This window comes from Pomacea canaliculata, linkage group LG3 (assembly GCF_003073045.1).
Source record: "Pomacea canaliculata isolate SZHN2017 linkage group LG3, ASM307304v1, whole genome shotgun sequence".
NCBI lineage: Eukaryota > Metazoa > Mollusca > Gastropoda > Architaenioglossa > Ampullariidae > Pomacea > Pomacea canaliculata.
The window spans coordinates 12,979,357-12,996,290 of NC_037592.1; the positions used below are offsets into that span (position 1 = coordinate 12,979,357).

At 37.2% G+C, this 16,934-nt stretch overlaps 2 protein-coding genes across 2 annotated transcripts; one reads left to right on the plus strand and one right to left on the minus strand.

Moving 5' to 3' along the window:
* The first annotated feature begins 263 nt into the window (after positions 1 to 263).
* On the plus strand, positions 264 to 6,377 carry LOC112560297 (CD151 antigen-like). The gene is made up of 7 exons (XM_025232060.1): positions 264 to 656; positions 3,174 to 3,365; positions 3,759 to 3,833; positions 4,114 to 4,212; positions 4,702 to 4,890; positions 5,107 to 5,190; positions 5,486 to 6,377. The coding sequence occupies exons 1-7, from the start codon at positions 546 to 548 to the stop codon at positions 5,543 to 5,545; spliced, it is 810 nt and encodes a 269-aa protein (XP_025087845.1). The 5' UTR covers positions 264 to 545; the 3' UTR covers positions 5,546 to 6,377.
* A 588-nt stretch (positions 6,378 to 6,965) lies between these two features.
* LOC112560296 (SAP30-binding protein-like) lies at positions 6,966 to 16,875 on the minus strand. The gene is made up of 12 exons (XM_025232059.1): positions 16,767 to 16,875; positions 15,786 to 16,133; positions 15,114 to 15,289; positions 13,364 to 13,491; positions 12,893 to 12,911; positions 12,289 to 12,377; positions 11,971 to 12,062; positions 11,438 to 11,498; positions 10,963 to 11,014; positions 10,128 to 10,186; positions 9,578 to 9,641; positions 6,966 to 8,188 (listed from the first exon to the last, which is right to left on the minus strand). The coding sequence occupies exons 2-12, from the start codon at positions 16,037 to 16,039 to the stop codon at positions 7,971 to 7,973; spliced, it is 1,212 nt and encodes a 403-aa protein (XP_025087844.1). The 5' UTR covers positions 16,040 to 16,133; positions 16,767 to 16,875; the 3' UTR covers positions 6,966 to 7,970.
* Between the last annotated feature and the right edge of the window lie 59 nt (positions 16,876 to 16,934).

The following is a 16,934-nucleotide window of genomic DNA, read 5'->3' on the forward strand; positions in this document are numbered from 1 at the left end:
ACTTTTTTCTCCTCCTCTTCCTTCTACGTGAGGCGAACCTTGTGTTTTTAATAACAACTGATGTGACAATTCCTCAAGTTGTTAGATTTGAGGTTCAACTTACTTTTTTTGGTACACAAACAGCTTTAAGATGCCTGGAGCAGATAATGTTGAAATTTTTTCAAGGTGTTTCTTGTTTGTACTTTAGCTGTGAATGTTCACCACATCCTGTTAAAAACGCTTGGCTTATACCAAGCTTTTTATATGTGTGGGTCATGATTTGCGATAAGCTAACTGAAATGGTCTGGCCCGTGAGAAGCCATCGGAAGTGAAGGTGGCTGTTTAAACGGCAGCCGCGGTGTTTCTAATGTATCCTCGGCCTGAGATAAAGTTCAGAGGAGACACCAATGCAGGCCGAGGTGTGGACTCACCCGAGTCAGCTCACCCTCATCTGCTTGCGCAAGCTCAATCAGTTAAAAGCAGATCAAAGATTAGATGAAGATGGTTGATATCGGGTAAGGTAAATCCATGTCCAGAATACTTTACCCCGTTCTGACCATGTCAAGATGAAGTCAAAACTAACCATAGCAACAAGATTGAAAGACAAACAAGACGAAGGAGCTAAGCGGCTGCTTTTTCTGCAGCGTGTGGCTATCATCATCAACGCCATATTTTGGGTGAGTCACAGACAGCTTTTTGTTTTGAAAAAAATATCCAATGTTACGAAGACTTTAAAGATGATTACAAAGGGGAAGGGGAACTTTCATCTCAAATATTTATAGAAATCAAAATTAGAAGTGATGGTGTTACTAATGACAAAAGTAACGCGTCTGTATCTTCCTCCTCTTTTTTTTCTTCGCAATGATGTGGTGGTGGTAATTTCTCACATCTTAATTAAACATTCCTAGAGATCAATTCATCTCAACACCTTACTATTTGACAATAATGTAGCTTTGTACAACAGGACCTTCACGAGATCAAGAATATTTCCAGTATTTTAACTGTAATATCAAATCGTCAAGATTAATCAAATAAAGTATTTTCTACTAACTCGTTTATACGACGTAGTTAATGCTTCAAATACGTCGTAAGAATATACATTTTTTTTGACTAAATGTCTTAAAATAATAGAACACATATCTTAATTTTAAAAACAACTCTTCTAAATAAAAGGCTAGCTAAAAAATAATTGTAGGAAGTACGACTCCACGTCAGCGATGACATTTTTACAAAGGAAAGTTTAGGGAAGGGTGTCCATTCAATCACAGAACAGATACTAGGGTATTAAGTTAAGCTTTTCAAAAGAAACGGTTCTTCTTCAGCGTGACAGATGAACGAACAAGCAGACAGCCAGAAGTAGTTTTCACGAGAGTTCCAATTTCATTGCATAATCAACATGATGGATGAGCAAGCAACCGCCAATAGTCTTCAGTTTCGCTCATGCGAGTAGCGTAATGGTTGGAGTCATCATCGTAATTACTAAAAAACAAAAAACAAAAAAAACAAAAACACACACACACACACACACAAAAGAAAGGATTTTAATTAAAATAACATTGTTATTGGCGTGAAAATCGTGTTACATGTTAGGAATCTTCTAGACTGTACAAAAATATTATTATATATATACAACATTGAAGAAATGGTTCTGTGCTACGAAGGAGGAGAGTTAAATGTATGTCATACACCGGTAAAAGGATGTACTTGTAGGCAGGGACATATTCTAGAAATTTACAGCACAGAGAAACCCAAGAGATCGAAAAGGCACTTTGAAGAGAACTTTATGGAATATTTTGAAAGAACAAACAAACAAAAACGCCGGAGCAATAAGGAGAAAGAAAAAAAGGTAGATCGAGGGATAAAGCTCAGCCATTAGCGAGGACCAGAAGAGCATCAAGAAACGTTGTGGCCACAAGAGATTGTAGTATTTAAAAAGCTGTGCAATAGAAGAAAACAGATTGTCTAATCAGGAAACTTTGCCATGTTCAGCAGGAAATAATCTGTTTTAAATAACTTAGGGTAAGGTAAGATTGTGGCACTTTCTGGAAAAAAAGCGTTTTTATTCTGAGCAGGAAGCAATGTCTCAGATCTTACTGACCTTCCTAAAGCTCAGCTTAAACACAAAGTTCTATCTCCCAGTGGTTCGAATCTTCCTTTTTCTGCAGTGCAAGGACTGTGTAAGTACTGTGTATGAAATTTTGAAGCGAGATTTTACACTTTCTGTGCATCCTGTTACACGAAATTTAACTTGGAGGATGTAGGAGTCTGCGAACAGGTGAGAACACTGTGTCCTGTTGAACACGTGTCTCACAGACAAATAACATTTTCTGCACGAGCAGAATAAGACTTGGCGGTTGATCGCATTAATACACATGGCCACACAGGTAACAACTGTCTCACCCTCCTGCGTGATTAAAAAAAAAAGATGGAGCAGACGAGAGTTTGAGCCATTGGGCTATTTTTAGCTTCTCTCTTCACTTCAGCAGCTTGGGTGAGATTCCAAACCTGTCGTGTAAGTTTGTCGACGGTCGCAACTTCTGAGATAACCAAAGAGTATACAGCCACGATTAATTGAAAACAAAATCAGCAAATTAGTTCTACAGTTTAGTTTGCAAAGCATACTTCGAATAACTGCGAGGGAGGACGAACGAATTAAGAGATTTCACTTGGCAGCGATCGCTGGTACTGAAGACTTATTTTGCCCACCTGTGAGGTACTGCCTGGAGGCTGTTTTAGGTGTTCCACCCCAGTTTAGTGCTGTTCTGTAGAACAAAAAATTAATCTTAAAACTGCAAATAATGGGGCAACATGATTCCCAATCTCCTCGGATATAATTTTTTTTTTGGTCAGATCTGTAGAAAAAATAGCGTGCCCGAGGCGAGGACTGAACCCTGGACACCTTATCCTCACTGTATTAGTGATCAGTACTGAACTGTTGCGCCACATCAATGCCCAGGAAAATTTCTAAATACTCAAACTTATCCAGAGTGGCGGATTGGATTCAATTGTTTAGATTGGTTACTGCAAAACTAATCTTATATAAAATATTTAATTACATGTTTCTTGTTTATGATCTCTCACTTTCACTCATTCTCTCGATAGTCTAAACGCTCTCTTCCCTCCCACCCCGCATCCTCTGTGCCCTGCTTTCCTTCATAGGTCTTTGATCTGATCTTTGCGATTCGGCAATGCAGGTGACTGGACCGGGTGTAACCGGGTTGGGCATCTGGTTGTATATCGTGCTCGGCGTGTTTGATCCTGTCATCAAGAGGACGGAGTTCTCAGTCCCTGCTTATCTCATCACGACTGCTGGACTCATTTCGGTCCTGGGTGGAATTTTCGGCTGCATCGGAACTGTGACATTTAGCCGGCGATTGCTGATGATTGTGAGCCTTTTTATCTTCTGCACAAGTAAATCTCAAATGAAAATGTATTTTCTGTTTAAAGACTGTCTCAAAAAATATCAATCTATTCCTAACCCTAGTAGGGTGCATTTTTTAATGATGAGGTGAAAGCTAATTCAAGCGAAACACGACATCATGCGAAACGCCACTGGTAAGATAACAGCTATGCAGCTGAAATTAGCTGATGACATTAGTACTCAGAGAATTTACATTGTTTAGTTCAAAATAATTTTGCAGTCGGTCTAGCTTTGTTTTAACCTCGATGCTGATAATGCTGTAGAAATCCCTTTTACAAGATCACCGTCATTTAAAATAATATTGTTTCAAGTTGGTACTGATGGTCATGGAACACTTTGTCCATTTTTTTTTCTTCAGTATTTTGGAATGATGTCGGTGGTTTGGACCATGGAGGCCATCTCAGCTGTTCTCTGCTTCCTTTCGTATGACGAGGCATGTAGTTCTGAAAACAAGACATGCACTTTACACATGTTGATACACGCACACAAACACACACATTTATTTCCACGTTGTAGGACTATGCAGTCGTGCTCTGACAACTACCAGAAGAACGAACTTTTATCTTTTATAAAAACTTACCATGTTCGAAAAATATACTCAGTACTGCAGAATGTAAGTATTGTAAACATCAGGTTGCACCACGTCCTCAGTGAGAATGACAGAGCTGCTGAAGTAGTTGACTACCATGACCTGAGTTTTGTGCTTTCCTTAGGCAGTGGATACAATTCACAGAATGATCAACTACACGATTCCTGGGCAGTACTGGACCAGTGCAGCCTTTACATCCACGATCGACCTTCTTCAAAGAGAGGTAAAACAATGCAAAAAAGAATGGAGGCCTTCACAAGATAAACGTGTCCAAGTACAACCATGGCGTGTTTTTTTTTTCTCTCTTTTTGTATACGGGAATGTCTTCACACGTGCATCTCGATAATAAAAGTGGAGGTTTGCCCCCAACCCCTATTTTTGGAAAAAAATAAAGTATCTTACACTGAGCTTTACCTAATAGATCTTTGAGATTTAAAGGAATTAGACTGATGTGCAAGAAATAATTTATTCTTATCCCTGCTACCTTGTTCTACCTGCATAATCCGTGTATGTCGCCATTTCTCTCTCACCTCAGTGTTCCTGTCTTATCTCTTCTCCCCTTCCCATAACGATTTTGACCATAACCATGTTCTCAGAAGTTTAATTCTGCATGAACTTCACCCCAAACATCTCTCTTAACCTACTATGTCTGAATAAACGTGAATACAACAAATAGCAGTTAACTGTGAAAGTGGTCCAACTTCCTTTTCAGTTATCTTGTTGTGGCGGCCAGAGTTTCCAAGACTGGACCACCAGTCCTCATTACATCACGACAGCAGATGCAAATGTCAATAGTTCTCTCCAGACCTTGCCCCTGTCCTGCTGCCTACACAACCTGACACTCTGTAGACAGCTTGACGGAATGGGGCAGCCGATGTTTCCAGAACTTCTCCATCATTCGGTATTTACGTATAAATTTTCCTTTGAAAAGGAATCTAGAAAATAAATGTTTTCACCTCACCCTTCCTTCGTCATCCAAGCCATTTTCTAGTAATTGTACGAACATTAATTAAGAGACACATTGCCAGGTTCCGGGTTGCTTAAATTCTGTTTTTCTTGAGTTTAAATGGTGGTACACCAGCATTGCAAGCTGTGATGGCACGGTTTCATTATGCAGGGATGCGCCACGAAGCTGGTGGAGAGGACATGTCGCATTCTTGCTATAGCTGGCTGGACGGTGACAGGAACGGCTGGAATGATGGTAATCTTGTGAACAAAAATTAAGCGTTTGTGCTAATGGGTCCTTCAGATAAAAACTAAGCCCTTTCTCTCTAAGAACGCGGACACCACACATTCCCAAGCTATAGGTTGTTAAAAGAACCTGGCTTCTGTAATGTAATAGCCGAGTTTTTTCACAAAAGAAATACAATTTATAATTTCTATTGTTTCTAAAGTTTAGCAGACTAAACAATGTCAAAATTTCTTCTTTCTTTGAATTGTATCGTACGTTTTCCCCCTGATTATGTTTATGATGTGTTGCTTTCATATTTTTTCAGCTCCTGGGCATGTCTGCGGTCTGCTGTTTCATCAAATCATTAAAGGACTTCTTTAGCTGACCGTCTCTGGAATGTTTAAACTCCTATTTTTTAAGCAGCACTAAATGTTATTTTCTTAAAAATTTTCATGGACGAAAAAAAAGTAGCACCTGTCCCCGGATGACTAGCAAAATTATGGCACCTGTACTTAATTACCCCTTTTGCTACTCAGGTAAGCATAAAAAGTAGGGTGGGAATCATTTTGTTTGTTTAATTTTACACAAGCGGTCTAGAAAGACAGTCCACACACAAGACAAATTGTCGTTCGTGTAGTAGAAGGAAGCAGTTAACATTCTGCCTCCGTCGGGATCAGAGCGTCACCCTCATACCCTAACGGCCAGTGACGTAACATGCGGTTGCTTCGGTCCTTTGTTGCTCCACCCTGACCAGAATGTTTCTTTACACGTTATATTCATGTCTCCCTCCCGGATGTTAGCCGCTTGCTGTCTCACCGGCCCTCCTCTAGCCGCGTCAGCTGGATAATTAATATTCACACTCCCGAAAATGAAAACAAATGAGCTTTGTGCACAATTTTTGGATGTTTGCTTTCTTGTACCATCGTAGCAATTCTTTTGACGCTTTTCCAAAGTGGTTCCTAATCATCCACGGGACTCATTATTGCTTTTTATTTTCACCCAATGCAAAACGTCAATTACAAGTGTGTTTGTATATATAGTTTTTTTGGTTTTGTTTTTAGAATTCGAGTTTCATTTTTCTTGACATCTGTGACATAATATCCACTGTATATATCCAGTTCTAGACGGCTCGAGCATTAAATAATTTAATCACTAAAGCAGTGAGTGTTACTACAGGACTTATAAAAAGAATGTACCAGCCTCATGAAAAGTCTGAATAAAACGGTATTTTTTAATAGAACAGTAGTCTTTGAAAAAAATTTAATGGCAATGTCTATCATCATTATCTAAAACCAAGAAAAACACCAATATAATGGTAGAACCGGCCCTATATCTTGCGAAACATTGTTCTAAATTTCTACTTCATGTATACCTCTTTCAAGCAGATTTATTACAAGAAAACAAAAGAAACCTGACCACAATTATTATCCGAGACAATCATTGCAAAATAATTTCCTTGTCTTGTACCGTGCAAATAAATTTTTCTCTTAACGTATATAAAACACAAAGAAAGGAAAAGAAATAGAAAATGTGAGAGAAAAACATTAAGTAGAGAGTGTAGATTTCATCTCTGATGTTAAAACGAATTGTTGAATGAAAGGCGCGACATATTTCTGTGATCAGGAAGGCTGTGTGCATGATTTAATGATGTCAAATTTAAAAGTGTGAACAGCAGACTTCATGGAGATATAATTTATGCAAATCATGTGAAATCGTGAGCACAATGTCCTAACAGTATTCGTCACTTAAAAAGTAATAATGATAATAGTGAAAAAAAAAAACAACACAGACCATCACCGCGGACCTCTCTTTCGTCGAGAACAGATAAATGGCTGTTTATTTTCATGACACATGTTTGCAATCAGAAAAGTCTCTCCTTCAGAATTGATACCGGATTGAACCCTTACCTCTTGTATGTCAACATTTTTTGAAGAGCCGGGATCCTGTTCACAATTGTAGTCCCCTGTATTCACTGATTAGATTTTCATCTCCGGAGACAGAACACTGATTAAATAAGCGTTAAAGAGACGAGATGAGAGGTTTACAAAGTATGTCGTTTGCAAAGTAAACTGTGGACGACAATTGGCATGTGTGTGGCGACCATGTGAAGAGATTGGACAAACACTAAGTGAGCGTTGTTAGTCTCTTTACTGTCAGCATAACCTGATTTGAAAATTTCTTTATACGACACTATTCCATGTTTTTAACTCTCATCTTTTTCTGCAAAGGATATTTAGCACAGATTGGTCAACAAATAAAAATAAATAATAAGCGCTACAAAAACACTGTTAGCATTCAAATGTATTGTCTCCTTGGGACTTGTGATTAAAATGTACCTTTATGATATATTACAAAGACAGCGATTAGTCACTTCTTATGCCATACACATTTTCTACGAAACTAGTGACGCAATTCATAAACTGTCAAGACTGTTGATAAAGGATCCAGGCCAATATAATGAGAAAACTATCACTGAAACCATTTTATACATGTGAAAGCAATAACACGTCCGAGTTGGTCAGTTTATCTGAAACCAAAAAAAGGTTTCACATACACTTTTTGCACACAATGGTCATATACAACACAGGTTCAGCTTGATGTCAGTCATGACTTATTCCCCCAGATAAATCGCATTCACACATCTGCACAAAATCTGCAGTCCCTTCCTTAGTAAAACGTTTCAACAACAGTGTTACCTACCACTTTTTTCCTGGTTCGCTGTGAAGTGTCATTTCACAGGGATACAGCTGAACCAAGTAACATCAGATCAATCAAGAATTATCAAAGCACTCGACTATCCACTGCACCCATCATTTAGTCACAAGATTATTTCCAATGCCACCTATGGACGGCTTCTTGAGCAGGGTGCCAACTGCAGAAATGACGGTTGCTTTGGTTCCAGTCGCCGTTGCTGTCAGATTTACAACACCAGCAGACCCCACTGGTCCCATGCTACCGGGCCGCTGCTGTTGCTGCTGCTGTGCTGATGTTGGCTGCGCATCCCACTTACTCTTTCGTTTTTTCTCATCTATGTAAGACAGATGGTAAACTCGTGCAAAAAGACTGTCATATCAACAAACCAATCACTACAATCTTCTGACTCAGTAATGTGCCAATTGTTGACCAATACTAAATATAACTGCGGAACTAATTAATTTACGCATCAAAAGCAGTATAAATTGTATACTTTGGTGTTCATAAAATTTAGCACCTTATTGTTAACATTATAGTTCTACATGATCTAAAACACTGCAATAAAAAAACCCACACAAATTAATGGAAAAATGTCTTCTTAATTATGTTCAAAACAAAATGTGACCCATTACGATGAAATAAGCAATTTCGTGACAAAGCCTTTCGATGTTACTGACTCTTTTAAAAAATGGATTCCTTGGTTATTAAACTAACAGGAAAATATAATGCATTTATTACGTGAATTCATGCGGATTCGGCCTTATTTTCCCTCTCACAACCCCATCGTATTATACTTTGCCAGAAAGATTCTGAAAACGATTTGAAAACGTTTAGGGGTAAACAAATCTAGTCGTTGATCATGATGCTATCCAATGGGAGAATCAGATACTGAACTGTCCTTGGTAACGGAAGAAAGGCGATAAGCGATTGGCTGAATGGGACGAAACTCGTTCCTTCCACCAGGTTATTCACACGTGCTGCATACAGCGAAATTATGGCAAAAACGTGTGACGAAGCATTATTAGCTTTTAATTCACGAAGCCAGGGAACATTTTGTGCTTTTTATTGAATAAAGGGGAAAGTGCTTATTCAATGCTGAGTGAATTAACAGTATATATGCATGAACAAAACACAATTTGGCATACAAGTTGTGCTTTTAGAAATCTTAATCTTTCCGAGACCCGTCAGTTCTCAAAGTTTTTGGCATGTCGCAGAATGCAGTTTTCTTTAATTTTCTACTTATTTCTGCCATGCTAGTAGATCATTTTCGACTATTCTGCTGTTTCTGTGAGTGTGCACGCTAATTAGAATGCAGTAACAGTTCTCTTTTATTTTATTAAAAGGGTAAGGCACTGAATATTCATTGCAAGGTACTTTTTGTTAGTTGAAATGATATAGCGTGCGGTATTTTATCATCATGCAAAAATTTAGTACACTGTTGAAAAATTAGAAGTACCAATTCTAAAGAAAAACCTAGTGGAAGTGCTGAATCTTCAAACCCGCTTTTCTCTAAAAGGCCACCACCGTACTTGCACACATCAAACCTTTATAAAATGCTCAATTTTAGGACCAGAAGAACAATTTTTGTATTAAAAAAATGTCAGAACCTGTACCATTTAAAAAAATATCCAATATGCAATCTCAAATTTCTGAGTTAAAACTCATTTTATTGTGGCAGGTCACAAAAACCCATGTGTCTTATAATACTAGAAAGATGACAAACCTGGTGCTCCAGAAAGTTCTGGTGCTGGTGCAGCAGTTTTCTTTGTGCCTGATATGAACTCAATCTGAAATCAGAAAAAGCTCCTGATTCATTTCACTACTTTTGTGAACTTGTCAGTTTATCAGGAATGACAGATAATGCTGTATATAAGGTTAGGTACTGTCTTGGTAAGAATAAGAGCACTGTGCATGTTCTATACAGGTGTATGCAATTGTTCATATTTCTGTTAAATAAATCTGGGTCTCCTTTGTATAAGTATAAATGTACATCAGGATCACTTGCTTTTCTTTATATCTGATATTCAGATTTACATTTTTTACTTTCAAATAAATGAAAATATCCATTTGTAAATAAGTTCTACATGCTGCTTCACATAGTAAATATTATGATTAAACATCCCAAATGTGATTTCACCAACATTGAAGTGTGTAAATATTACACTTGAACCTCCCAAGATGCGATTTCATTTACATTAAAGCATGTAAATTTCTTTCTCTGCCCCTCTCCTTCACTTTTATCAGACCCACTGCTTTATCTCAGGTGCTCAAACCTTTGTCTTCTCCTTTCTTTCTTTTTCTCTCCTCTCCATGTCCTTCTTCTGAGCCTTGTCTGCAAGTACATGAAATTAACACTGACACAAGCACAAAACGAAAACAGACATGGCTAGAGAAGATCAATGACAGTTTGACAACAGATGACTTGCTAAGGAACATGCTATGTGATACACAGTTATTTTGGAAAGCAAGAACAGAATCCATGTTTCCTTAAACTACCCCAACAGCTCCCAACAACAGAAAAAAGAAAGCTGCACATCCAACAACACGATCAAAGACAGAAAGTCATCCCAAGTGAAAATTATTATTTAAAGTCAGTTTAATTAGTTATATGACACTGATTCCCAAAGTCTGTATGATTAAACTCTTAAACCCAAGTTCATGAGATACAAGCATAAGAGCTTCCTGTTTAGAATGCACCTTCCGAAACAGCTCACTAGGCAGAGCTTTAAAGCAGTTTATAAGCATCTTCAGACTTTTTTCTCATGATGGAAAAGCCCCACCTATGCTTATAACAGGAAATTTATAAGGACCTATTTGCTAAAACTAAGCACTTTAAAGGTCTTATTTTGCCCATCACAAATATACAAAATTATGAGCATTTATAAGAATCGTACACACCTTACAGCTTAATTTTGTTTATGAGGCTAGACTTTTAAGGATTAAGGTCACATTATTTTTCTTAGCATACATCATACTCTTCTTACTTTATTAATTATTATTTTGCAACAAAGATAATGAACAGCTGTATATTTTGGGGAACCCTTTTTAAATGGGAAATGAAAAAATAGCTATTCAAAAATATTGTTTAAACAATGTGCCCATACTCACCCAGTTCATCATAAAAGGACTCCTTTCCCCACATATGAGGATTGTACAAATCCTGGAAAAAATGTCTTTTATGAACATTTTCATTAGCAATGGCTGTGCAACATAGATTATGATAATTTAAACTACATGATGACTAGCATTACACTTAACTCTTTTCTAGAAATTTGTGTCCACAAAAGTGAACCTCTTCACTACCAGTTCCTATTTTGCACACTGTAATGTGAACAGGGTAGTGTCACAAAACTCATCATGCTGTGCATAAATAAATGTGAATAAACTCAGGCATCAAAACAAAACAAAAACATCGCTATACAGTTGGCAGACATAATATTATGAGAACTCTTCTTTTAACTTGGATCTTCCACTTGAATGGTAATGGTCTTAAACAGAAATTAAACAGGAGGAGTTCTAAAACCCCGTTCAGGAATAAAAAAAATGTACAACAGCCTGCATAAAGATGTAATGTAAAAATTACCAGTGGGAAGTTGGATCCTTTCTCATCAATTTTAAACTGTTGGATTAGTTTTTCATAAATGCTGAAAAGGAAAAGAAAAACAATAAGTTGTTGTGATAAGGGAAACTTTCAGTTTTGTCAGCAAACCACCTTTTGTTACAGATTACTGAAGTCTGAACTACGAGTGAACTGCATGAGGCTCTGTAAGAAAGATATGCTCCTTAGCAGGAGTTATAATTTTCAACAAGCTTCATAATTTTCAAGACTGTTTCACCCATAGCTATCGAACTTGCTAACATTAAGACAAGTTTTCACACAGATTAGTATGTCATGTCTCTGAGGTCAGTCTTGTCTACAAAACAGCACTAACATGCAAACACTAAACAAACTCATGGCTTTCAAGTCTCTCCACACCCACCTACTCTCTCTTTCATCAGTCACACTGCTATATCACAGGCACATCATTGTTATATCACAGCAACTGACATGATTTTTCCTTTCTCTCTTTTTGTCCAGTGACAGTTAAAAATGGGATTCTTCTCAAGACACCCTACCTTGGATTCCGAAAACTTGTTAGTCTCTGAATCTGTTTATTGGGGTCTACATCGCCTTGCTTTGTCCTCCTGTAGTATTCATTTATCTTTTCCTGCAATGAAATTTAACTCATTTTTAAAGACAGAAAAATCTAATATGATAATAGTCCACTGTCATATCTGCTTGCTACATATTCAGATTTCCTTTCCCTTCTTACACTAATATTTATGTATCTTAAAAATCGCTCAATGATTAAAAGAACATAAGGACAAAGGGGATGGGGGAGCTAAAAGTCTAAACATTCATATTACAAATTAGAGCTAGATTGATAAGAACACCTGTAGCTCTCTGGAACATTTGCCTGCTGGCTCAGGTGGCAGCTGGATGTTGTTGCTGTCTATCCCTGCCAGACCTCTAGGACCAGGTGCTACCAAAAAAAAAACTCTCTCCCATCAGTTTTGTCATGGCATGTTTGTGCTGTAAGTCTTCATTATAATGATGAGAGGAAACAAAAATTGATTCCTGGCCATGATTATTTCAGAATTTGTACATTTTCCTTGTGCTTGTTCTCTGGGTACTCTCATTTCCTCCCATGCTTTTGATCTTTATTTAGACATTTAATGATGTTTTGTTACTTGAACTATACCAACAGATTTTTTTACTTACATGGATATTATGTATGGTAAAACTTATTTTTTTATGTGTACATACACTTACAATGGTATTTTTTAAGAATCTATTGACGATGTTTCTTTTTTAATCATCAATTGCAAACTTCCCTTAAATGGATGTCTTTTTTCTTAAATCACAATTTAAATATTCATTCATGAAATTTATCAAGAGGTCCAATCAAACAATTGTATAGCAAGCCAATCTGTTAAAAATCAATAGGGACAGACAGGATGAGTCACCAATGTTAGGTGTGTTAAAAAAAATACTTACATGAAACAGCTATCTCTTGCTGAAAGATAAAGTACAACAGTAGTAATTAATGTCAGTTCAAATCTCTTAATCTCCTGTGTTAACAGAAAACTTCAATAAAATTAAAAATACAATTGCGCCTTGTAATCTTCTTTTCACTCTAATACAAACATAAACTAACATTTAGAGCAGCCGAACGTATTTGTCTTGAATGATTTTAAGGTGTGATCAAGAATGATTTGCAGTCCATCTAAAGTATATGTTCAAGCTATTCATTAGACATTTTTGAGCTATTTACACTCTTTCAGGGGGGGGGGGGGAATTGGTGTTTTACGCCGTGTCAGCAACTAAGGCTATATTATGGCAAGGAGCCAGCCCTGTAAACAGATGCCACGTGCAGAGAAAGATCAGCGTGCCCGCACTCTTTCAGATTATCTAGTAACACAACTTACTAGGTGGTATGTAAAACAGTCTGTAAAACTTTGAACTTACTGGACTGTTAGAAGCTGGTGACTGGTCCATTTGTTTCTCCTCATCACTGCTTTGTTCATTGCTTTCACTGGCTTCCTCATCTTCATCCTGGTCATCTGCTACGTATGATACCAGGATTTTTGTGGATGCTAGAAAAAAATTAACAGAATGTAGTAGTTTGTGGACACAGCCTTGTTTTCTGTATGTTTCAAATGTGTTAGTGGTATCATTACAAAAAGAAAATAGGAAAACAGGATAATAATAATGTGAACTTATAACATGCAGCATCACAACCAAGATAGATCACACTCTCTGTGCAGACTAATAACGATAAATGAAAGACAACAGCCAGTGGATAGTGATGTATGTATTGAGACACTGAACATAAAGATAAGGTACAAGAGTACAATGTAAAACAATGGATGAAGGTATGAAGGGATGTAGATACTTTTGACAGTGTAAGATGGAGTCATTATATGATGGTTAGCATGACAGACAGTACTGCCAGGGAGTTAAGAATAGTAATTCAGGGATAGTTCTTAGTGAGCAGATGTGTTTTCTGAGAGAGTTTGAAGGTTGTTTTAGAGTCCATGATAAAATACATGATAAAGAGGACCAAGTACAGAACCTTAGGGGATTTGGATGCAATAATAACTTTAAGACAGATGCAGAACTGGATTTAATCTTACTGCTTGCCAAATCATACATATACTCCAACCATTTATTCGGATACTGCAGCATAGATATAAACTTGAATTTTAATGCACACTTGGAAATGAAAGAAGACAAAATTATAAAACAGTGGCTACCTTTTATGCAACTTGTCGACTAGAATTTAAACAGTGTCTAGACTTTTACACATATGATTTGCCTTGCATTACTTGATATGTTTGTTACATTATATATGTTTGTTATATTGCAATCGGTGTGAATTGTTCAAGCATATAATGTGTTAAGCCTATAATATGCTTAACATGTTAATGGAAAATAAATATTATATTTAAAAAAAGAAAAAGAACAGTAATTCAGGGATAGTACTTTGTGGAAAGATATGTTTTCAGAGAGCGTTTGAATGCAGCAATGTCCGAGTGGGGAATGTGATGTGGAAGAGACTTTTAATGCTGAGCAGCATAGAGGGAGAATGTCCGTACGTGACTGTCTTTGTGGGAGAACGGGAAAAAATGCACGTCTGATGAAGAGTGAAGGTTTCAGGCAGGAGTTTGGACAGAAGATTTCATTAGTGAGAGGAGTAGCCTTCAAACAATATACAGCAAAGAGTTGAGAACTTTTAGTCTATTCTAGCTTTAACTGGTAGGCAATGAAGTCAGAAGAGAGTGAAGACCTGTTCAGATCTGCAAGTCCAGAAAACAAGATGAGCAGCCGAGTTTTGGACTTTCTGAAGCTTATCAATGAGATACTGTGGACAGCCAGCAAGAAGAGAGCTGCAGCTGTCTAGCTTAGAATAAATGAGCAAATGAGAATTTTGGTGGTTGAAATGGGCAAGGTAAGATGAATTCATTAGTGAGTCATTAACAGAAAAATATAATATCTAGTTAACATTTGCCTTTTAAATTTAAGGACCAACAGCTTATTTAAATTTGAGAATAAGTTCAACAATTGCCACTGTTAAAAATCCAATCAAACCCCAAACGTATGGCACACTCTCATATTCAGACCTAACCTTTTTATCCCAGTCTTTTACTAATGTATCCTAATAACCTCAAAAATACATTGTGAACTTTTAGGGAGTAATACAGCATAAGATGCTTACGTTTGGAACTTTTCTTCCTTCTCCCAGAAGCACCTTCAGCAAAACTAGAACCAGAATTTTCATCCTGTGAAGACACAGCCATAGGATCTGCAGCAAGTCGTGCCACAGCATCTTGAGAAGCTTGTGATTCTATTGTGCTTAGAACTTCTTTCTTATCTTCTGTCTCCTCTTGATAACTGCAACATTGCGGGAAAAAAAACATGAGATAATAGTATCCCTCGTTACTTTGCGCCTCACCTTTCGCAAATTCACTAGTTTTGGGGTTTTTATTTGAAATAAATGGGAAAAAATTATTCACAGATCTATGCTTCTTCGCGGATTTTCTGCTCTGCCCTTATATACCTCTACACATGCATAGAATGCTGTTGCAAATACTATTTGCACATAACAAAGCTCTCCACCATAGGAGAGTAATTTTCTTCTGCTTTCCTAATGGCAATTGAGAATGCCAATATTTGAAGGCCTATATCTTGAAATTTAAGCATAATTACCTACTTGTATTTTAGGGATTATTATTTTAAAATTAACTTAATCCAATCACAAAAAATGTTGCACTTGGGTTGTCACTTAATCAAATGTAATATATTTCAAGGCAGAAGCAATAAGGTTAAATGTTAAATATATGTAGCATCCACACAACTACTGATATAGTAACAGTCCAGCAATGTTTACCTGTCATGGTGGTGTTCTTCTTCATCAGATATGAAGTCAGCAGGTTGATCTGTGTAGCTATCCTGTGAAATCAATCGCATCAAATCATTATTATCTTTGTAGGCACTGTTTCGCCGAACTCTGTTCTGTGGAGGTTTAGCATCTGATGAGTTATCCACTGAATTTATTTCTGTAAAGGATGTTTCCTCATCCGAGTCTTCTCCATAGCCTGCTTGTAAAAGTGACATGGCAGTTGAGCTGTCATTGCGCTCCATTTTGAGTCTTGCAATGAAGCACAGGAAGATGCTCCTTGCCTTTGAATGCGTTGATATTACAGCATGGATTCGTTTACACCAACATTCAAGGAAACTGAAAAAGTAATAAATATTCTGGTTTTAGTTTCAGTAACAGGTTTTCTTTACATGGTGGGGTTGTTAACCCTACCACAACCTATTTTACCTCTAGGTGAGGTGTCCACCTTAGTCGCCTCTTACGAGATGCCTGGCTGGATGGCTATTGGCAGGGACCCTATTCTTACAATGCTCGCTAGGCAAGCATACCCCGGCCGGGGTCTCACATATTACATGCACATAATTTTTCACAAACACAGATAGAGTTGACTTGTATGCTTATCTAATAGTAATAATGCTTTTGAGTCTGTTCGGACTCTAGACCATGGCGTAACTTACTTTATGTAGATCTCTGAATCCTAATGGAATTGAGTGAGTTTCTAATACAAAAAATAAACCGATATTCGATGCATCCACTTTGAAATTATATTTTTTGTACATTCATGAACAGACTATTTTAAAGCTCCCTTGACTTGTTTTTCAAATGTGTGTGATAAGTGTTATCTTGGGGGTCTATTTTATTGTTCGGAAAAGAAAAAAGAATTTGGGGCAAATTTAGCAATTCCTCTGACATATTGTCTTGTGGCAATCGAATCTTTGTTTATTCATTGTTAATGTGGGAACAAATCTAATTCATAAAAATAGACTTTACCAGAGTAAGCTCGACCAAATCGACTTTGTTGACGGTTTCAAAACAGTATGAACACGCCACAGGAAGCGGAAACGATTAACCTTAACACATAAAGTTCTCAGATAGTTTCGAAAAAACTTGTCGAGCCTATAAGATTATCTGTATTATACGTATTACAGCTTAGCTTTA